Source organism: Chelonia mydas, chromosome 3 (genome assembly GCF_015237465.2).
Source record: "Chelonia mydas isolate rCheMyd1 chromosome 3, rCheMyd1.pri.v2, whole genome shotgun sequence".
Lineage (NCBI taxonomy): Eukaryota > Metazoa > Chordata > Testudines > Cheloniidae > Chelonia > Chelonia mydas.
The window spans coordinates 2,284,473-2,307,882 of NC_057851.1; the positions used below are offsets into that span (position 1 = coordinate 2,284,473).

The 23,410-nt window shown below is 42.8% G+C and overlaps 1 protein-coding gene across 41 annotated transcripts in view; it reads right to left on the reverse strand.

Annotated features, from left to right (window-relative positions):
* DTNB (dystrobrevin beta) overlaps positions 1–23,410 on the reverse strand; it is a 361,644-nt gene that overhangs the window by 194,199 nt on the left and 144,035 nt on the right. For 37 of the 41 annotated variants that reach the window (XR_005224528.2, XR_005224527.2, XR_005224524.2 and 34 more), the window contains one exon: positions 22,680–22,804. The exons of 3 other annotated variants lie outside the window; for them this stretch is intronic. Coding sequence is in view for 32 of the 38 variants with exons in the window: in XM_043541997.1 (XP_043397932.1) it covers positions 22,680–22,804 (125 nt within the window). In the remaining 6 variants the exon portion in view is untranslated. Of the gene's footprint in view, positions 1–6,802; positions 6,931–22,679; positions 22,805–23,410 lie in introns of those variants that run through there. One more of the 41 variants, XM_043542003.1, reaches the window with a different exon arrangement.

Genomic DNA, 23,410 nt, shown 5'->3' on the forward strand with positions numbered 1-23,410 from the left:
CACAAAGATTATCCCTAAGGAGAATTGCACACACTGGTTCAGATCGGGAGGCCAAAGAAGATAAAGAAACTATTTTTGTATAAAAGGCTGAGTTTAACCCGAATGAGCAGCCTTCATTTTGATCCATCAAAAGGACCTTTTGTTCAAGGGGGAAGGCAGGGTAGGGCACCCCTGAGAAAGGGTTGGCAGTCCTGGAACCTACCAGCTTCTCCATAGGACTCATGGATGCCACTAATAAGCTTAAAAATGTGTTTAGACCTTTTATTGTTTTACTGAATTGTAGGGTGCAGCCCGAAGAGATTATGTCAAGCATCCAATGGTCCGAGGTTAGCTGTGACCAGGCTGACCGGAAGGGGCACAGGTGGTTGAGGAAAGAATAGGAAGGTGGATCCTGGGATGTGACTGGGGCACTGTCCTCAAGCGCACCCTCAAAATGCCTGTTTCTGGCTTCCCTGGTGTCTTGAAGGGCCGGGCTGAGCAGGCGAACAGGAGGACAAGGGGCGTTGTTGTTTAAACCCCTTGTCTCTGTCCTTTTTTCTATAGGCCCCTAGGACCTAGGTGAAGGGGACGGAGCTGCTTCCTAGCCTGCTGAGGAGTATGAGGGCCCAGGGAGTGGAAGCTGGTGCGAGAGTCTTTAAGGCCATGCAGACTTGCATCTGTGAGCTCGGAGAAGAACCCCGCTTCCTCAAACGGGAGATCCCCGAGAGTGGACTGCATCTCCTGGGATAACCCCGAGGACGGCAGCCAAGAGCTGCATCTCATTACCACCGCAGAGGCAACAACCCTGGCCGCCCAGTCTGCTGCATCCCAGGCCATCAGGAGGGCACCTTTCACCACTGCTTTGCCCTCTTCCACTAAAGCAGCGAACTCCTGGGCGCGGTACAGTGAGAGGGCCTCCTTGAATTTACCAAGGGAGTCCTGCAGACTAAAACTGTACCTGCTGAACTGGGCCTAGTGGTTAGACACCTGAAATTGCAGACTGGCCATTGAATAAATCTTTCTGCAAAAAAATTCCAGTCTCTTGGCATCTGGCCCTGCCTGTCCTTCTCGTTAACTGCTGATACAACCAGCGACCCAGCTGGTAGGTGCTTATAGTGGTATTCAAATGCCTTTGTGGGGATGTAGTACTTCTTTTCCTTTTTAGAAGTAGGTGGAATGGAAGAGGGGGCCTGCCACAGAGTTTTTGTAATTTTAAGGACTCCCTGGGTGGACAGGCAGTGCCATACAAGCCAGGGTGGTGGAAGTTATAATATTGAAAAGGTCATCTGTTTGCTCCACCAACTCCTCAATTTCCAGGTTTAATTGGCAGCCACCCTTTTAAGGACAGCCTTGTGCTCTTTAAAGTCGTCAGAGGGCACGGCCAGTCTGGGAGGGCCTGGGCACTGCTTCGTCTAGTGATGAAGATGACGAGTGCATTGCAGGGGGAGGGATGAGTGCCCCTTCCCCGTCTGGGGATGGCTGCTTAGAGGTTGGAACCTGCTGTGCTGCCCCCATATCAGATTCTGCACCATGCTCCGACTCTGGTGGTGGCGGTGGTTTATCCGAGATGGCGAGAGAAGTGGTTGAAGTATGGAACCGGCATCATCAGTTTGCCCCAAGGGTTCCAACAAGGCCCTTGAGCAGGCCACTGCCGCAGATGCCGTGCGGGTCTCATGGGTCAACAGCGATTCAAGCTTTCTTGGCGAGGGGCTGAACTCTGGCTCGGACTCAGACCATTCCCCTTCCGGTGACCAAGGCAGGGCTGTGGAAGCCTGTGTCAGCCGACTGACCCTTGCCAGAGACTGGTGTCTGGGTGGGGGGAAATTGATGCCTGCCCATCGAGCAGTACCGGGGCGGTGGAGACTGGTGCTGCGACTGGGAGCAGTCCCGCACTGGTGGGGACTGACGCCTGGGAGATCATTTAGGCAATAGTGACCTGCGCCAGGGCGATCTGTGGCAAGAGGTGGCTGGTACCAAGAGTACAGAGACCGCTGCCTCAATTCCAGCATTCCATACCTCGTACAAGGAGAGCACAGTGCCAGGGACCTGGGTTTTCTAGCCAGAGACCAAGTTTGTGGGTCCGGGGTCCTAGGCCGTGGGGATGGGGACATATGCCTGCGATTCAGGGACCGATGGTGCTCCACTGCCCTTGGGGGCGGTCCCATGACTGACTTGCCCTTGGATTGCAGAGCCTTAGCCAAGTCTGGCACCTAGCATGGCATCTGCGGTGCCGGCAGGCCCACAAGGTCTTTAATGACCTGGGCCACTTCAGGCGACGAAGGCCTTAGGAGGAGTCAGGATCCCCTGCCGCTTCCAGGAGTTGGAGGCAGATCCCTGGCTGGGCAAGGGGGTCTGACCGTAGCAGTACCCCCTTGAAGCTCTGGGGTGGGCACATGGCCTGAACTAGGTCCTTTACCCAAAGCCCCCTTCTCCTCCTTAGATGGTGCCAGGGAGCCCTTTTTCTTCTGCCACTTCTTAGGCACCGGTGAGGGGGAACGCTGCCAAGGCGCTATGAGCGGAGTCTGATTGGAGGGGCTCCAATGCTGGACAAAGTACCTAATATACCGATGCAGGAGGGCAGCACTCAAGAGGGCACCACATCTGACCCTACGGATAAAGCTAAGGCAGTGATTCTCAAACTTTAGCAACCCGAGGACTCCCATTTTGATTTAAAAAATGTTTGCGGACCCCCAAGCCTCCCACTCAGCCCCAGACCCTGCACCCACTCCACTCCTTCCCCCAAGGCCCCATCCCACCTCTTCCCTCCGCCGCTCCACCCCGTCCTGCGTCTTTCTGCCCTGTCACCTGAGTTCATCTTATCCCCACACCTCCCACTCCCTCCCAGCGCCTCCTGAACAGCTGTGCACTGGCGTGCAGAAGGTACTAGGAGAAAGGGGGAAGAGTTGATCAGCGGGGCCAGTGGCCCTGACATAATTCCACCCCCTCCCTTGAGTACATCCTGTCCCTGCTTTTCCCCCTCCCTCCCAGCGCCTCCTGCACTGAGAGGAAGGGGGAGGAGTTGATCAGCGGGGCCCATGGACCCCCTGGAGTTCCCTCGCATACCCCAGTTTGAGAAATGCTGTGCTAAGGCAAAAATCTCCGACGACCGTGGGCGTGCACACACCTAGAATGGAGTCATCCTGAGCAAGCACTCGAAGAAGAATTAGATATAACTTTCTTAGATGGATAAAAGTGCTAAATCTGGCACAGTGGAGATTAATAGATACAAATCAGAAATTTTAATTCCTTCATTCCTTAGGTGTATTTTCTGTCCCCTTTACTTTTTGGATTGGCCATGGAACCATTTGTCCAAAGAATAAGCTGCAACAGTGCTGAAAGAATAAAATATAATGGATACTTGACATACAACTGCACTGTATGCTGATATTATTTTGTTTTTACCCAATCCCTTAAGGAAGTAACTATTTAATTAAGTTGCTTTTAGTTTTGGAATAGTGTCAGATACAAAGTTAACCAAACTGTCTGAAATTTTGGGAATAATTTATACCTTTTACTCATTTAGAACATCCACTGTAGCAGAAACACTACTGATACATACTAAATTTGGGTTTAGTTGGGCCAAAGGTGCCATTGGACATCTCGCAGTACACTTATTAAGCAATATCGGTAAGTTGTACGACATAAATTGTACCTGATCATGGAAACAAAGCAAAACAAATGTGGAGACATGGAAAAACAATGACTAGGTCATGGACAGGCAGGACAGCGGCGATCAAAATGAACACTCTCCCTAGATTTACCTTTTCAATCCACACACTTCCAATTATAATATTTTACCATTTATAGACACATTAGCCTGGGAGGAATGGCAGTTCCACACATTAAAATCTATTACTGACCTTGACAGTTAAGAGCTATTATTGACTGTGTTCAATTTAACCCAAACACTGGGTACGCATAGAACAACAACAACATTTAGAACTAAAATATTAACAAATTACTCAGTATTCCAGTAATAGCTCATCCTCCAAAAGTGCATGAAAACCCAGTAAGAACCACTCTGCTGGCATGAGATAACACCTCATACGCACTGAACAGTTTCTCCTCTCCATTAATCTAGAGTTCAATCTGCAAAAAACCTGGGACTATGTTTTGATATGGGACTATTACAGAATGCATACATCACATCAATGATATGGCCATTAGGGTAGAGACATCCTAGTAAGTTTAAAACCTTTGGCAGAGATTATCACCAATAATTTCAAGAAATACAGAAGACATATCTCCTCCTTAGAGAAATAACAAAAATCATAAATAAAAGGAATTTAACACTGTACTCAAAGACTGTAACCAAAACAATATGCAGCAAACAGAAAGGAAATATAAATTAGCTATGACTACCATGATAATGCTTTATAATATCAAATAAATCAACAATGAAAATGAAATCAAACACTGAGGGTATTGCTGCAACATATGAATCCTGGCAAGATTTTCTAAGTTATTCTGACAAAAATATTTGGTGCATGTGCTCTACTATTAATAACCAGGGGATCTCCCTACATTTTAATGACAGGTTTCAGAGTAGCAGCCATGTTAGTCTGTATTCGCAATAAGAAAAGGAGGACTTGTGGCACCTTAGAGACTAACCAATTTATTTGAGCATGAGCTTTCGTGAGCTACAGCTAAATTGGTTAGTCTCTAAGGTGCCACTAGCACTCCTTTTCTTTCTACATTTTAATGGCACCGTGCATGTGTGCAGAGCAGTGGAATTTTGTGGAATTTTGCACTGCGCTACAAAAACATCTGTTAATTCTGTCTCATTCAATGCGAATGTGCATGGAGAAGTCCTGCCTCGCTCAATATAGACACAATAAGGAATGATGGAATATTACATGAGCAATGTTAACTTTGGCATGTCCTGACTTTTGGGTCCTTCACTTTGCTACCCTAACCTTTTTTTTTCTTTTTTTAACCATGCTTTCTGCTCTAGGTGTGTGTTCTTTGAGGTAAGGAGCTTAGTCATGCTGTGTGTTTGTACAGCGCCTACAATGATGGGGTCCTGATCCAGGACTGGAGCTACCAGACACCATCACAATACAAATAACTTTCAGAAATATTAATGCTTGTGGACACCCTTTGCTTGTTATAAATCTGAAGAACTTCCTTAATTTATTAAAATCTAAAATATTTATCATAAAAACATAAGACCGGCCATACTGGGTCAGAAAAGAGGTCCAGCTAGCCCAGTATCCTGTCTTCCGACAGTGGCCAATGCCAGGTGCCTGAGAGGGAATGAACAGAACAGGGAATCATCAAGTGATCCATCCTCTGTCGCCATTCCCAGATGCTGAAAACAGGCTAGGAACACCATCCCTGCCCACCCTGGCTAATAGCCATTGATGTACCTATTATCCATTAATTTATCTAGGTCTTTTTTGAATGCTGTTATATAGTCTTGGCCTTCAGAACATCCTCTGGCAAGGAGTTCCATAGGTTGGCTGTGTGTTGTGTGAAGAAATACTTCCTTTTGTTTGTTTTAAACCTGCTGCCTATTAATTTCACTTGGTGACCCCTAGTTCTTGTGTTATGAGGAGTAAATTACACTTCCTTATTTACTTTCTGCACACCAGTCATGATTTTATAGACCTCTATCATATCCCCTTAGTTGTCTCTTTTCTAAGATGAAAAGTCCCAATCTTAATAATCTCTCCTCATATGGAAGCTGTTCTATACCCCTTAATCATTTTTTTGCCCCTTTCTGTACCTTTTCCAATTCCAATATATCTTTTTGAGATGGGGCGACAATATCTGCACACAGTATTCAAGATGTGGCTGTACCATGGATTTATATAGAGGCAATATGATATTTTCTGTCTTATTATCTATCCCTTTCCTAATGATTCCCAACATTCTGTTCGCTTTTTTGACTGCCGCTGCTGCACATTGAGTGGATGTTTGCAGAGAACTATCCACAATGACTCCAAAATCTCTTTCTTGAGTGGTAACAGCTAATTTAGACCCCATTATTTTATATGTAGAGTTGGGATTATGTTTTCCAATGTGCGTTACTTTGCATTTATCAACACTGAACTTCATCTGCCATTTTGTTGTCCAATCTTTTGTGAGTTTTGTGTGATCCCTTTATAACTCTTCACAGTTTGCTTTGGATCTAACTATCTTGAGTAGTTTTGTATTATCTGCAAATTTTGCCACCCCACTGTTTATCCCTTTTTTCCAGATCATTTATGAATATATTGAACCGTACTGGTCCCAGTACAGACCCTTGGCGAACACCCTATTTACCTCTCTCCATTCTGAAAACTGGCCATTTATGCCAGTTTGTTTCCTATCTTTTAACCAGTTACTGATCCCTGCGAGGATCTTCCCTCTTATCCATGACAGCTTTCTTTGCTTAAGAACCTTTGGTAAGTGTATCACCATCCGTGACATCAGTATATGTGTGATCTTTACTTCAGGGTTTGCAGTGACGTGAAAAGCCTGAAAAGTCCATCTTAATTATTGTCATTGGTACTATGTTTGTATCCAATTGAGAGTTGTTGGTGTCCTGTTGTTTTTATCTCTGCTTTTTACGAAATTGCTAGTATTCCCTGAGATCAGCATAAATCATCTGTTCACAATGAAGTTTCTAGAGGATGATAGCTTACTCTTAGCCTACACTGTGATATTCCCAGCAAGCCAGACTGCCTAAACAGGCCAGCATTTGTGTTTTGCTCTCTCTTCAGAGGTTATAAACAGTGTAATTGCCCACAGTTATAAGTTACCACACAGCCCTTTATAAGCAAGCATATTTATTCCTGAAGTGAAAACATTACAGAAAAACATTAAAAACAATGTAAGTTCCTATATGCACACTAAAAGCTTTCCGGAGATCACCCATCACTCTTATTGGGCCTCAGGAGGCAAAGTCCTTCCACCCTTCCTACAAAGGATTGGAGTCCCCCGTGGACAGAAAGTCCGGTCTGTTTGCTGCATCAGAAAAAAGACCCTAAATCAGTTTAAACTCAGGCTATTTATCCAAAAGTCTTTTCTTGTTCTTGTTAAGGAAAAGTTAGCACGTGACTCCATTTTGGTCTGGGGCCCACCATTGTTTAAATGCCAGCACATCATACACCAGGAGGAGTGATCCTTAGATACTGAATCCCTGTGAAAATCCTCCTCCTTGTCTCCAGCCTGCCTTGACTCCCAGTATCTGGTTTTTGTCAGTCTCTAACTCCCTGTCTCTTGGCCTTGATGTGAGGCCTCCCATCCTGATAATAAAGGTTACTGATGCATGGCTTTAGGACCATGCTGTGTAATTAACATACTGGTATAGCACGAGGAATGCACCAAGCAGGGATAGGTGGTAGATAAGACAAGGGTTTGTTTATTGGCTAAGGTTTCCGATGCACGAGGGCAACATGCTTTGCTAAAAAGTATATAACTTTTGTATAATCTGTATTCAGGGTCCCCTCCTGGCTAGCAGGGGGGCACCACGCTCGAGTGTAATAAACTTAGTGTCTTTTGGGAACTCTGCAGTTGTGGACTTTGTTTATGTGCCTCAGCCTAGATTCGAACTGTGCGTGTCCTATCAGGTATAATTCGCAGCATTGGTGTGCGTGTCCTACCAGGTGTAATTCGTAGCATTTGTGTGCGTGTCCTACCAGGTATAATTCGCAGCAGTTGTGTGCGTGTCCTCTCAGGTGTAATTCGTAACATTCTGTTGGTCTCTGTAGAATTCAGTTTGTACAGTATATGCAAGTTTCTCAGGTGTTACCTTTCTGGAGGTGTTACAACTTGAGTGAATTTGCCTAATTATTTCCCATCGTTCAGAGCTCCAGAAGGGCTGTGGTCATCCTCCCCCATGTAATTACATGCCATCCCTGGTCTGCAATAATACATAAACTTAATACAATAACATCTCTCAAAGATATACCAGGAAAATGTCATATCTGCCACACCCTCCACACTGTCATGATATAGGGATGTATGTAGAAAGCTCTCCAGTATAATTTATTATGTAAAGAATGGTTCCCAAAGAGTATCATGTGAATACATCTCAATTTTGTGCAGAGAAGAATTCATCACACCAATATCTAAGTCTGATCCCGAACTTTTAGACATTAGAGTCACTATGGGCTTCTCTACATACTTTAGCAGATTAACTAAATTCCCATTATTCTTTGTAGGTGAACCAAATTCCCATGAATCTTTGCGCTTAAACTGAAATTGTGATTGACGAGGGGCAAATATTTTCTATAACTGATAATGACCCACTGAGAAATGCTTTAAGCTTGTCAGGAATTACTGGCTGTTACAGGTGTTTTCTGCCATAACCATTTGAACAGATGTCTTTATCTTATCAATGTGTAAATCAAGTCACCATCCACAGGTGACTAGGTCATTTTCACTGTGTCTGTATGGTCTATAAGGGAGTGAGTTTCTGAGAGCTAGATGGAATAGACCAAGCCTCTTAGCTGCTCCCCAGATTGGTTTGGTAAATATAACTCCTTTCTGTACTACTTGAAGTCTCATTAATAATCAAAATTGAATCCTACCGCCACCAAAAGACGTATTGCTTCAACTATACTGGTACAGTTCAAGTGGTACTGCCCACACCTACCATAGATGCAGTTGCACCAGTATAAAGGTGCATTATCCAATAAGAATAGGACTATTCCCACACAGAAAAAGAAATAAGCAATACCGATTGAGGCACCTTTATACCGATATATTTGTGTCCACACCAGGAACTATACCAGTTTAACTATTTCAATAAACAAAAAAATCACACCCATAACCAAAATAGTTATACTGGTACAAATGATGTGTAGATAAGCCCTATGAAGGAGCAAGGAGCTGGAAGAGCATTCTAGCGATTGAAGTGTGATGCTGTGGCCAAAAGAGCTAAGACCATTCTTGGAAGTAGAAACAGGGGAGTAGTGAGTAGAGGTAGGGAGGTTATATGACCTCTGCATATAGCTTTGGTGAGACAGATACTGGAATACTACTTACAGTTCTGGTGTCCATATATTTAAAAGGATGCCGAAAAATTGGAAAGGGAGCAGAAAAGAGCCAAAAATTGACGGATTCTCCCTTTCTTGATGTCTTTGAATCAAAACTGGATGCCTTTCAGGAAGATATGCTTTAGCCAAACACAAATAATTGGGGCAACTGGATAAAGTGTGATGCCCTGTGTTCTACAGGTCAGACCAGATGATCTAGAGGCCCCTTCTGGTCAAACTCTGTGAATCTATGGAAGGTTATCTTTGATATACAGTTGCACTGACAAGTGACAGGCTGAGCACATTTCTTACTTTTCTGCTTTACCTTCAACTGGGCTTTACTCTAAGTCCTCATGCAGGCAGAACAGACTCCGTCAGCTGTTCCTACCTCCAGCACAGCTGGATTTTGCCCAATATTGCAGAATTAGCTTTAAATTTTAATTTAGACTAAATTTAACTGAAAATGCTTAAAAATAGTTTGAAATTGGTAAGTTCAGACTGAAAGGAGGGATCTTTAGCTCAAAAGGCTTGCAAGGCCTTTTGATAAGGTTCTACAGGCAGGTTTCACAGAAAAGTGCTTAGTCCCAGCTATAAAGAAATCTCTGATTTATTCACACCCAACAGCCATTGAGGGGAAACCCAACATTAGACATGAAGGCAATATAAAAAATGCCGACAATGTTTTGTCAGGTAAGTTTTAGCTCTCCTTCAGAGGGTGGCTGCTTCAGTAACACAAAGCCCTCTGCAAACTTACTGGGGCACTGGTTCAGTACTAACAGTTGGCAAAATTGCACTCCCTGAATCCAAAAGCATCTGGGAGTTCAGTACATGTCTCCCAATAAAGTATTATTAAATGATGCAAGGGGATAACTTCAAAGTCTTACAACTACTGTTGTTTGATGTATGTGTGCAGTGTTGTAGCGGTGTTGGTCCCAGAATATTAGAGAGACAAGGTGAGTGAGACAATATTTTTTATTGGACCAAACTTCTGTTCGTGAAGGTATATAGTCTATCTTTGATGTATAGAGCTGTTGTTTCCAACAACCTGATCCAGCCCTCCCATTTATTGCTAAGCGCATCTTTTAACCCTCCTGCATCGCTTGTGGGTGCCACAGATATAAATACAACACATGTTAAGAATTCAGAGCCCACTAAATCTTTTAGAACTGTGCTGTCCAGTTAAATAATGGTGGTACAGTTTAAACAGTGGTTCTGTCAAAGGGCCTGAAAATGCCTTTTTTTTTTTTTTTTTTTTTTAAAAGTCTAATAGCTTGCCATGTTTGTTATTATATATGGAAACTAATTAAACTGCCAAAATCAGGACACACATTTTGATGTTCTGAGTGTTATTCTGAAAATGTTCAAAAGGAACTCTTATGTATAATATTATTTTAGAAGCATCCTACAGTATTTTAAAACAAGTCACTTTACCTTTGAGATGACTTGTCACAATTTTCCTCCCACTGAGTATTTGAAAGATAATAGATTTTTGATGAGAGATGCTCTTAACTGACCTAATATTCTGCAGACTGGCAGTAGAAACCAAGAAGGGACAGTTAAAGGAAAAATGGAGCTTTACTGAGGTATAAAGCTTTCAGTTCCTTTTCAAATATTTTGAGATATAACTCAACACATCTTTATTTACACATCATTCTCTATTTCCAAAACAAAGTGCCTTCCATACCAAAGAATATTTCCACAATTTCAGTCTTTCGTTCTCAATGTCAGTTAACCAAGTTTTCCATCCTTCTCTCTCCAGCAGAAAGCGATATCCTAACCTCTAAAACTACATATTGTATAAGTGGGGAGGTTATTCTAAAAACTAATATCTCACTGTAAACACGCTTTCCCTAATATTGAGCCTAAACTGAAGTAAATGGGGCTGCAAAGGTATGAAGAATTTGGCCCACAAGAACCTATGAAATCAACCCAAAATGAGCCATATCTGACAACAAATTTGGATTTAAATATTTACTAATTGTTGATGTGTCTCAATTTCAGCAGCTTGTTTAGACAAAAATTATGAAAAACAAAAACAAACTTTAGACTTATCGCAAATCAGAAGTAGATGGTGTGCTAACGTTACCTCACTGACAGACAGAAACAAGGAGATAATTATAACAGTAGTTTGCATTAGCAAACTGAAAATAAAGTAGATTAAAAACCTTTTGTAATTTAAGGAAAGAATCCTTTTTCTGCACTGATTCTCTAATTGACTTCAACTTCAACCTCCTCTCTGGCTGCTATTAAAGCATTGCCCTGTCTTATAAAAGTCCCATTGTGCTATCTGTCCCACTCCCCCAACGAACTCTCTTAATTTTTACCCCTCTTTGGCTGTCTTTAGTGCAGAGTTATCGACACATGAATTAACTCCTCTAGAATTAGTCTAGTCCAACCCCTGCGCACCTGCAAGCCCTGGCCCTGGTGCGCGGCTGCGAGCCCCAACCCCGACAGGGACGCATGGCTGCGAGCCCTGACCCCGTGCTTCATGTGAAGGACGACATCAGATGCGCCCTTTCTAAAACAACACCAAGAATAAAACTTCTTGTGTCGAATACTGTATTAATAATGGAAGTGCTCGAGGCCAAAGCAAGTTCGATATAAGGCAGTTTCACCTATAATGCGGTAAGATTTTTTGGCTCCCGAGGTCTGCGTTATATCGGGGTAGAGGTGTTTATTTGATAAAACTGAAAAGTCTTACTGCGCATGCAATTGCTGAATTTAATTTTTCATACCATTAATACCATTAATATTAATACCATTAATAGCACTGAGCTTCTTTTCTTTAAATCTGCTCTTTAAGTCTCAGTGAAACATAGACAAAAATCCAAGTTTCCAGATTCAACTGTTTTCAGTTAGAGTGCAGAATTTCTGATTCAAACAAAAAATGGATTCACTAATTTTGCCTACTATTCCTAAAAACTTCATCTCTGAGCTGTGAACAAATATGAGAAATGTAGGCTAAAGTTTTGAGCAACTGAAAAAGAAGAGTTGGATGAATGTTGCAGAAAATATAGGAGGTTATTCCAGACAGCATGGCAGATGGTGTGAAGTCAAGAGTGGAAGAAAGAAATGAAGGGAGCAGTCAGATAAGAGGCTTGTGCAAAGTGAAGTGTACAGGGAGAATGGAGGAGAGGAGTACCCTAGGAAGATATGTGGGCTGAGATGTAGGCAAGAGTGTAGCTGTATCTCTTCAAGAGAAAGACAAGGAGTTTAAACTTGATTCAAAGTCATGGGTCAAGGGATTTGAAAGAGGAAGAATGCAAAAGAAGAAAGGGATTTTAACTGTTGACAATGATTGCAAGGGAGTAAAGTGAGAGAGAGAGAAGAGCTCAGAGAGAAGAGCTGGTTACTGTAAAAACAAGAGTTGACCAAGGACTGGACAAATATTTTTAGAAGGGATACGGAGTGAAAGAACAGGCCAACAAATCAAAATCTATTCAAAATTTATAGTCCTCTTCTAATTTGACTTGTTTCCCTCAGTTCAGTCCCACAGTCTAACTACTGTTAATACAATGATGGCCTGCCACTAGCTTAAGCTAGATATGGTTCAAGCAAAGCTTACTTACAGACTAGGGACCGAATGGCTAGGCAGCAGTTCTGCAGAGAAAGACCGAGGGGTGACAGTGGACGAGAAGCTGGATATGAGTCAACAGTGTGCCCTTGTTGCCAAGAAGGCCAATGGCATTTTGGGGTGTATAAGTAGGGGCATTGCCAGCAGATCGAGGGACGTGATCGTTCCCCTCTATTCGACATTGGGGAGGCCTCATCTGGAGTACTGTGTCCAGTTTTGGGCCCCACACTACAAGAAGGATGTGGAGAAATTGGAGAGAGTCCAGCGAAGGGCAACAAAAATGATTAGGGGTCTGGAATCCATGACTTATGAGGAGAGGCTGAGGGAATTGGGATTGTTTAGTCTACGGAAGAGAAGAATGAGGGGGGATTTGATAGCTGCTTTTAACTACCTGAAAGGTGAATCCAAAGAGGATGGATCTAGACTACTCTCAGTGATAGCAGATGACAGGACAAGGAGTAATGGTCTCAAGTTGCAGTGGGGGAGATTTAGGTTGGATATTAGGAAAAACTTTTTCACTAGGAGGGTGGTGAAACACTGGAATGCGTTACCTAGGGAGGTGGTGGAATCCCCTTCCTTGGAAGTTTTTAAGGTCAGGCTTGACAAAGCCCTGGTTGGGATGATTTAGTTGGGATTGGTCCTGCTCTGGGCAGGGGGTTGGACTAGATGGCCTCCAGAGGTCCCTTCCAACTCTGTTATTCTATGATTCTATGATACTTTTTCCCTAAACCTTTTCCATTTCCATTCTCCACTGTAGTAAACACCATTCCTCCCTATCAATCAGGTTCACAAACTGGGCATAATTTGTCTCCACCCCCTCCTTCCCCTCATACCAATGCTGTTACCAAATGTTGCTCCTGCTTCCTCCATGACCTACAAAAAATCTGGTCCTTCTCTTCCTGCCTTCTCTTCAATTTAGATGCATTTTTATCCACCTGGTTGGTTTAGCCCTGAGTTTCTTTTGGATGCTGTGAATGTATTTTGAATGACAAGGAAGCACTCCTGTGATGTATGCTACTGTTTACTAAGCATTTACCTGAAACCATCAATCTCATTGTGTTCAGTTTTATGCTAACAGCACAAACATTGGCAAAGTTTACTACAGCAGCTGGAATTAAATGTCACATTGGCATACAATTATTTGTTTATTGTGGTTGTTAATTACTTTTTAAATTTCCACTACAAAATGATCCATATAAACTTAAATTCCATCACATCACCAGATGAAACTTCAACATTTCTGCAAATTTTAAATAGTGCCTATTTACCTTTTAACCTGTAAGACAGTCAATATCATTATTTTACTCAGATTTAAACTTGTTGAAGTTTTCCAGTTAAGGAGCACTCAGAAAAAAGGTTACCCATTTTTAATAAATGACATTGGCAAGGGGCTATGATTTAATATTTAATGTTTCATGTAATATTTCGTTCCAAAGCTGTTAGGTAGTAATGAACATTGTAAAGGCTGCAGACTAGTTCACAACTGGCCAAAGATAGCTGGGAAATGAGCGTACACACCTGATTGGAATCGACGTGAACAAGCACTCGAAGAAGAACCGGGTTTTATGACACCCAGTCCAGTGTCCTCACCATTGGACTACACTATCCCTTGTCTAAAACTTTTGGAGTTTCCCATATCACAAACTATACAGAAGAGTGAAGTGTATGAAGATAAGCAGTTTTGTAGGTTTCACAAAGGTTCGATATGTGACTCTGAAGATTAGGTTATTATTTAAATGGGAATGTACTCATTTGAGTTGAAACATGATATTGCATGTTTGGGCAACAGCAAGAACAGATCAAATGAAATCATCTTTAAAGAGGATGATAATTAGTTGAAAAATGTGTTAACAGGTATTGGCAGTAATTTGGACATCCACTTGAAAGAAAACTGAAATGGTCAAGTATCCTTGAAATATTTAGTTGCATTTCATTTAGTAAATTAAAGATCGTTGTCTTGGTTGTGAGGGTTTCCATCTGTGCTGTTCTGCAGCATAATATGTCATCTGAGTGGCTGAGTAGTATTAGGCCACTTTTCGAAGGGAATGGGTTACAGGGCCTGGCTGGAGTTAATGTGCTGCACTAAGTGAGGCTATCCAGTGGTGAATGTGTTTTATATAAAGAAAGATTGGGGAAATTCAACCACTAATGTTACATAAGTTCTTGGCACAGATTCATTTGATCCATTAATCAATTAATGTCTCCCAGCAGAGGACAGAAATAATTCAATGTACTTGTTAATCTGTGCCATAGGTAAAACTTCCACTGGTAGTTTTGGAATTAGATCCTGAAACCTTTATTTACTCCGTCATATTAACGAGAAACTACTTCCATACATTCTTTTCATGTAGAGTCACAGAATAAGGCCCTTCTTTCTGAAGAAGTTATACATGTTATAGTACTGTTTTTTCATTGTAAAAGCTTGCTGGTATCAAAATGGAGGAACTCATGAGAAAATTCAAAGAAGAAAATATGAACTGGCAATGACCCATGACGATCTTGGAATTATGTGAAAATCTAAACAATGCAGATAGTAAGTATCACTTGCCACCAGACTGGGCAGCACCCCACAGCAGCAAACCTCGCCTAAGAGCTTAACAACTCAAGCTGGTTTTCCACAACATGTCTCAGCCAGTCCATGTGGTTAACTATTGTTTCTAATATTATGGACAATTTGCTTCCTGCTTGTTTTGTTAACATGGAGAGTCATTAATTTACGATAACATACCACTTCTGACTCTGAAATGAAGAGTAGCACTAATAGAAATGTTCTTTTTATGAAAACCCGATTTAACAGAAAAAAGTAGAACAATGATATCCCATTCAGTCAGATCCAACAACTCCTGCTGCAGAGGATTAAAACCACTGTAAGCATGTGACACAAAAATTTGATACAAAAGCTGGAAAAGAATCATGTGGCCAAGAATGAATTAGTATAGCTTAAAACTACAGCTTTCAAAAAGTTCAAGAATGGACTACAGTAGGTATCACTTCCTATTCCTACTTACATTCATGTCAAGCTACAGTATCTTCTGTGTTCTTTATAAGGGGAAGACAGATCAGCATTCCACTATATTATAATCATCATCACTACTGTACTACTCTCACCTTTTCAATATTCTGTATTTTGACCGACTAGCCTCCAGCTCTTCTTTGATGATTGTCAGAACTGTTAAAAGGGGATGATAAAAGGGCCAGTCAATCAAAATCACAAGGCATGGGAGAATAACATGAGGGGGAAAGGAGTCTAGGAGAGCTGGCTGTATTTTAAAGAAACCTTATTGAGGTTACAGGAACAAACCATCCCGACGTGTAGAAAGAATAGTAAATATGGCAGGTGACCAGCTTGGCTCAACAGTGAAATCCTTGCTGATCTTAAACACAAAAAAGAAGCTTACAAAAAGTGGAAGATTGCACAAAAGACCAGGGAGGAGTATAAAATTATTGCTCAGGCATGCAGGAGTGAAATCAGGAAAGTCAAATCACACTTGGAGTTGCAGCTAGCAAGAGATGTTAAGAGTAACAAGAAGGGTTTCTCCAGGTATGTTAGCAACAAGAAGAAAGCCAAGGAAAGTGTGGGCCCCTTACTGAATGAGGGAGGCAAGCTAGTGACAGAGGATGTGGAAAAAGCGAATGTACTCAATGCTTTTTTTGCCTCTGTCTTCACAAACAAGGTCAGCTCCCAGACTGCTGCACTGGGCAGCACAACGTGGGGAGGAGGTGACCAGCCCACTGTGGAGAAAGAAGTGATTCAGGACTATTTAGAAAAGCTGGACGAGCACAAGCCCATGGGACCGGATACGCTGCAACCAAGGGTGCTAAAGGAGCAGGCAGATGTGATTACAGAGCCATTGGCCATTATCTTTCAAAACTCATGGCTATCAGGGGAGGTCCCAGATGACTGGAAAAAGGCTAATGTAGTTTCCATCTTTCAAAAAGGGAAGGAGGAGGATCCGGGGAACTACAGGCCAGTCAGCCTCACCTCAGTCCCTGGAAAAATAATGGAGCAGGTCCTCAAGGAATCAATTCTGAAGCATTTAGAGGAGAGGAAAGTGATCAGGAACAATCAGCATGGATTCACCAAGGGCAAGTCATGCCTGACTAACTTAATTGCCTTTTATGACGAGATAACTGGCTCTGTGGATGAGGGGAAAGCAGTGGATGTGTTATTCCCTGACTTTAGCAAAGCTTTTGATATGGTATCCCACAGTATTCTTGCCAGCAAGTTAAAGAAGTATGGATTGGAAGAATGGACTATGAGATGGATAGAAAGCTGGCTAGATCGTCGGGCTCAATGGGTAGTGACCAATGGCTCCATGTCTAGTTGGCAGCTGGTATCAAGCGGAGTGCCCCAAGGGTTGGTCCTGGGGCGGGTTTTGTTCAATATCTTAATAATGATCTGGAGAATGGTGTGGACTGCACCCTCAGCAAGTTTGCAGATGACACTAAACTGGGAGGAGTGGTAGATACGATGGAGGGTAGGGATAGGATACAGAGGGACCTAGACAAATTAGAGGATTGGGCCAAAAGAAATCTGATGAGGTTCAACAAGGACAAGTGCAGAGTCCTGCACTTAGGACAGAAGAATCCCATACACTGCTACAGACTAGGGACCGAGCAGCTAGGCAGCAGTTCTGCAGAAAAGGACATAGGGGTCACAGTGGACGAGAAGCTGGATATGAGTCAACAGTGTGCCCTTGTTGCCAAGAAGGCTCACTGCATTTTGGGCTGTATAAGTAGGGGCATTGCCAGCAGAGCAAGGGACGTGATCATTCCCCTCTATTCGACATTGGTGAGGCCTCATCTGGAGTACTGTGTCCAGTTTTGGGCCCCACACTACAAGAAGGATGTGGAAAAATTGGAAAGAGTCCAGCGGAGGGCAACAAAAACGATTAGGGGGCTGGAGCACATGACTTATGAGGAGAGGTTGGGGGAAATGGGATTGTTTAGTCTGCAGAAGAGAAGAATGAGGGGGGATTTGATAGCTGCTTTCAACTAACTGAAGGGGGGTTCCAAAGAGAATGGATCTAGACTGTTCTCAGTGGTAGCAGATGACAGAACAAGGAGTAATGGTCTCAAGTTGCAGTTGGGGAGGTTTAGGTTAGATGTTAGGAAACACTATTTCACTAGGAGGGTGGTGAAGCACTGGAATGGGTTACCTAGGGAGGTGGTGGAATCTCCTTCCTTAGAGGTTTTGAAGGTCAGGCTTGACAAAGCCCTGGCTGGGATGATTTAGTTGGGGATTGGTCCTGCTTTGAGCAGGGGGTTGGACTAGATGACCTCCTGAGGTCTCTTCCAACACTGATATTCTATGATTTGTGACAGGGTCAGGCCAGATGGCTATAGGAGAGTAATAGAAGGCAGATATATTAGCCGTGGGCTAAGTAGGTCCCTTTTCCCTGGGTAAGGTAACAGGGAAGTTTCCAGAACAATCAGGAACCTTCTGGAGACAATTAAGACAGGCTGATTAGAACACCTGCAGCCAGTCAAGAAGCTGCTAGAATCAATTAAGGAAGGCTAATCAGGGCACCTGGGTTTTAAAAAGGAGCTCACTTCAGTTTGTGGTGTGCATGCGAGGAGCTGGGAGCAAGAGGCGCAAGAAGATGAGAGTGAGAAGGCGTACTACTGGAAGACTGAGAAGTACAAGCATTATCAGAGATCAGGAGGAAGGTCCTGTGGTGAGAATAAAGAAGGTGTTGGGAGGAGGCCATGGAGAAGTAGCCCAGGGAGTTGTAGCTGTCACGCAGCTGTTACAGGAGCCACTGTAGACAGCTGCAATCCACAGGGCCTTGGGCTGGAACCCGGAGTAGAGGGCGGGCCCGAGTTCCCCCCATCCCTCCAACTCCCTACTTGATACTGGAGGAGTTGACCTGGACTGTGGGTTCAGAAAAACGGCCAAGCTGAGGGCTGCCGTGACGCTCCAAGGCGAGCAAATCCGCCAATAAGCCCAAGACCCACCAAGGTAGAGCAGAAACTTTGTCACAGATTCTAAGGTCAAACTGGAACCTTTTAATATTAAGCTTTCAAAGACAGAGACACTAAAATTTGGATATCCTGGTTTTCAATTCAGAGACTGTAAAAAGAAGAGAAAACCTCTTAAGATGATTCTATCTTTCTGACAAGGACAAATGAAAACAGCAATGGTACTAACTTAATTCAGTCTTAAAGCTGCAGTGTTGGTGTCCTTACTGAATATTGTATGAAACTGGAGTCCTCAGTTTTATATAAATTATGTCCCCATAGCTTTGCTTCTCTTCCCTTGTTTTTCTCTGAATCATTTTGCTTAATTTTTGCAGACATGAAAAACCTGTGACTTTTGCAAAAGTTGGTGTGGTATTAATTATTGTCTCTTTACAGTCAAGCTTATTACATGTATATGTTGACACAATTTCAATTATCTCATGAATTCTGATGTTGATGTCCAGAACTGATAAGATAAAGAAGCAAAAATAAAAGATTGATCACAGATCTGTCCAAATTGTAACAATATGACAATGTGTCTTTGGTAAAACCATTCTGCCAACTTCACAATAAAGCCACATTGAAACCATAGAGATAACACCACTGAACAGAAAAGCATAGGAGTGAGACAAAAAAGCAATCAGTGAGACAAAAATAAATAACTTGTGAAGCCAAGGTCCACAGCAAGCCACAATTTTACACCAGGCTCAGGGTCAACCACCACCATCAGATACTTTAAGAGTGTTCTATAAAATATGAACTCAGAAATAGTTACAGGCTTTAAATGACAGTTTTGTTTATGACCGGTTTCAGAGTAGCAGCCGTGTTAGTCTGTATCCGCAAAAAGAAAAGGAGTACTTGTGGCACCTTAGAGACTAACAAATTTATTTGAGCGTAAGCTTTCGTGGGCTACAGCTCACTTCATCGGATGCATTCAGTGGAAAATACAGTGGGGAGATTTATATACACAGAGAACATGAAACAATGGGTGTTACCATACACACTGTAACAAGAATGATCAGGTAAGATGAGCTATTACCAGCAGGAGAGAAAAAAAACCTTTTGTAGTGATAATCAAGGTGGGCCATTTCCAGCAGTTGACAAGAACGTCTGAAGAATAGCAGGGGGTGGGATGGGGAGGAAATAAACATGGGGAAATAGTTTTACTTTGTGTATAGACCTATCCACTCCCAGTCTTTATTCAAGCCTAAGTTAATTGTATCCAGTTTGCAAATTAATTCCAATTCAGCAGTCTCTCGGAGTCTGTTTTTGAAGTTTTTTTGTTGAAGAATTGCCACTTTTAGGTTTGTGATCGAGTGATCAGAGAGATAGAAGTGTTCTCCGACTGATTTTTGAATGTTATAATTCTTGATGTCTGATTTGTGTCCATTTATTCTTGTACGTAGAGACTGTCCGGTTTGGCCAATGTACATGGCAGAGGGGCATTGCTGGCACATGATGGCATATATCACATTGGTAGATGTGCAGGTGAACGAGCCTCTGATAGTGTGGCTGATGTGATTAGGCCCTATGATGGTGTCCTCTGAATAGATATGTGGACACAGTTGGCAACGGGCTTTGTTGCAAGGATAGGTTCCTGGGTTAGTGGTTCTGTTGTGTGGTGTGTGCTTGCTGGTGAGTATTTGCTTCAGGTTGGGGGGCTGTCTGTAAGCAAGAACTGGCCTGTCTCCCAAGATCTATGAGAGTGATGGGTCATCCTTCAGGATGGGTTGTAGATCCTTGATGATGCGTTGGAGAGGTTTTAGTTGGGGGCTGAAGGTGGTGGCTAGTGGCGTTCTGTTATTTTCTTTGTTGGGCCTATCCCGTAGTAGGTAACTTCTGGGTACTCTTCTGGCTCTGTCAATCTGTTTCTTCACTTCAGCAGGTGGGTACTGTAGTTGTAAGAACGCTTGATAGAGATCTTGTAGGTGTTTGTCTCTGTCTGAGCGGTTGGAGCAAATGCAGTTGTATCGTAGAGCTTGGTTGTAGACAATGGATCATGTGGTGTGGTCTGGATGAAAGCTGGAGGTATGTAGGTAAGTATAGTGGTCAGTAGGTTTCCGGTATAGGGTGCTGTTTATGTGACCATCGCTTATTAGCACCATAGTGTCCAGGAAGTGGATCTCTTGTGTGGACTGGTCCAGCTGAGGTTGATGGTGGGATGGAAATTGTTGAAATCATGGTGGAATTCCTCAAGGGCTTCTTTTCCATGGGTCCAGATGATGAAAATGTCATCAAAGTAGAGTAGGGACATTAGGGGACAAGAGCTGAGGAAGCGTTGTTCTAAGTCAGCCATAAAAAAGTTGTCATACTGTGGGGCCATGCGGGTACCCATAGCCCTCAAATGTGAAATAGTCATGGGTGAGGACAAAGTCACAAAGTTCAGCCATCAGGTTTGCCGTGACATTATCGGGGATACTGTTCCTGACGGCTTGTAGTCCATCTTTGTGTAGAATGTTGGTGTGGAGGGCTTCTACATCCATAGTGGCTAGGATGGTGTTTTCAGGAAGATCACCGATGGATTATAGTTTCCTCAGGAAGTCAGTGGTGTCTCAAAGATAGCTAGGAGTGCTGGTAGTGTAGGGCCTGAGGAGGGAGTCTACATAGCCAGACAATCCTGCTGTCAGGGTGCCAATGTCTGAGATGATGGGGCGTCCAGGATTTCCAGGTTTATGGATCTTGAGTAGCAGATAGAATACCCCTGCTTGGGGTTCTAGGGGTGTTTCTGTGCAGATTTGTTCTTGTGCTTTTTCAGGGAGTTTCTTGAGCAGATGGTGTAGTTTCTTTTGGTAACCCTCAGTGGGATCAGAGGGTAATGGCTTGTAGAAAGTGGTGCTGGAGAGCTGCCTAGCAGCCTCTTGTTCATATTCCGACCTATTCATGATGACGACAGCACCTCCTTTGTCAGCCTTTTTGATTATGATGTCAGAGTTGTTTCTGAGGCTGTGGATGGCATTGTGTTCTGCACGGCTGAGGTTATGGGACAAGTGATGCTGCTTATGGAGTCTAATGTAAAGCAAAATAAATAAGATGGGACCTGATCTGACATGGCTCTGAGTAGCTCAACTCCCATTCAAGCATGTGAGTTCTGAGGATAGTCAGTACTTTGCAAAACTGAATTCTTAATAAATAAGCACAGACAGAATATAATAAAATATATGGATAAAATCCAGAAAATACATTATCTATAAATAAACACACTCATACTGAAAATCGACTGCAATAAGACAGATATCATGATCTTTAATATTGCCTCACTATCACCAATACGGAGAGAGGATTATGTTCTCACCAATGTAGAAACATTCACATACTTGGGCAGCACCATCAGCCAGGATGGTGGAACAAGCGAGGACATCCGGAACAAAATCAATAAAGCCAGGAACACCTTCAGGAGCTTAAATACAGTCTGGAAATCCTCAAAACGCAACATTAAAACCAAACTCAAGGTTTATCAGAGCTGCGTACTTTCAATGAGAAAGTATGACATATCTAAACTGTCTTTATTCCATACAATCTGCCTTGGAAAAAATCCTCCGTATCTTTTGGCCCAGAACAATCCCAAACCAAGATCTATTGACATAGTGCAGCCAAGAGGATAAAAGCACCATCATTGCCAGAAGGCGTTGGAGATGGATTGGCCATGTGCTTCGGATGGAAACTGATTCCATCACCAGAGCAGCAATAAGATAGACACTTGAAGGTGAAAACAAGGCTGACTGAAAGCAACATGACGAAGAGCTGTGGAAACTGAGCTGAAAAACCTGGGGCACAGCTGGGGAACCATTGAAAGACATGCCAGAAACAGACAGGAGTGGAGAGCTTCATTGCTGCCCTAAACGCCAGAGGCATAATGGGAACATGATGATGATGATTACCTATACATTATGTGGCAGTCATTCTTCTACAAACAGAGTATTTATTTACGAACATAAGAACAGCCATACTGGGTCAGACCAAAGGTCCATCTAGCCCATTTACTTATTTAACATTTTTCCAGAGAACAAACTCATGTAAAATGATAACTGTGTTTCAGGGATCCTTTTTGACTTACAAAACCACATCTCTTAAAAACTCCATGGTGAATCCAAATGGAACTAAAAAACCCAAATTCTGCAGTCAAATACATCCACAAACAGCTACTTTGGTATCGATTTAGTTTTAAGTTTTGATTAAAGGAAAGATACATGGATACTCACACTATATGAGCAAGATCAAGTGGCTTCTCTGGCTGTTCAGGAAATACAGGATGAGGTGGTTCTCTAGTGGGCACACAACCAAGAGATTTACTAATTGCGTGGCTCAGCTTCTTGGCAGGCGATTTCTGTTTTTTAAAGAAAGTCAAACAATGAGTAGAACAATCTGTGCAAGGAAAGAGCACAGACATTTAAACATATCCCACATTAGAAAATCTTTGTGTAAATACCATATCTAGCTGATTAGTACAAAGTCATGCATCCAGCACAATTCAGACCCTGTAAACAAGGTGAGTGGCTGAATTAATCTCTACATTCCTATTGAGATGGAATTTTGAAAGATGGTAGACTCATTCATTAGACTGCTTAATCAAGAAATATCCCAAATGTGAACCCTGACCTTTCTATCATGGTCACACCATTAGCCTTTGTCATGGTATTTCAGCTATTCAAAAGTGGCCTTTTTGAGATATAATTTTGAAATTTGATACACCCATCAGAACCTGCCACCACCTCTCCCTTTAGAACACAGCAGGTGCTGCTTAATCAGAAGAAGGAAAGAAACACTTAAGGATACTGTGACGGGTTGGATCACAGAAACCCCCTTGCAGGCTGCCAACTGATGTGCCAAGACTACTTCTGCTCCTGCTTTCCTGCTCAGTCAGCTTAGGACTTCAGTGCCCACCCTGCCGGGTTTGAGCCAGACCTGCTAGCCTGCTGCAAACCCAGACCCA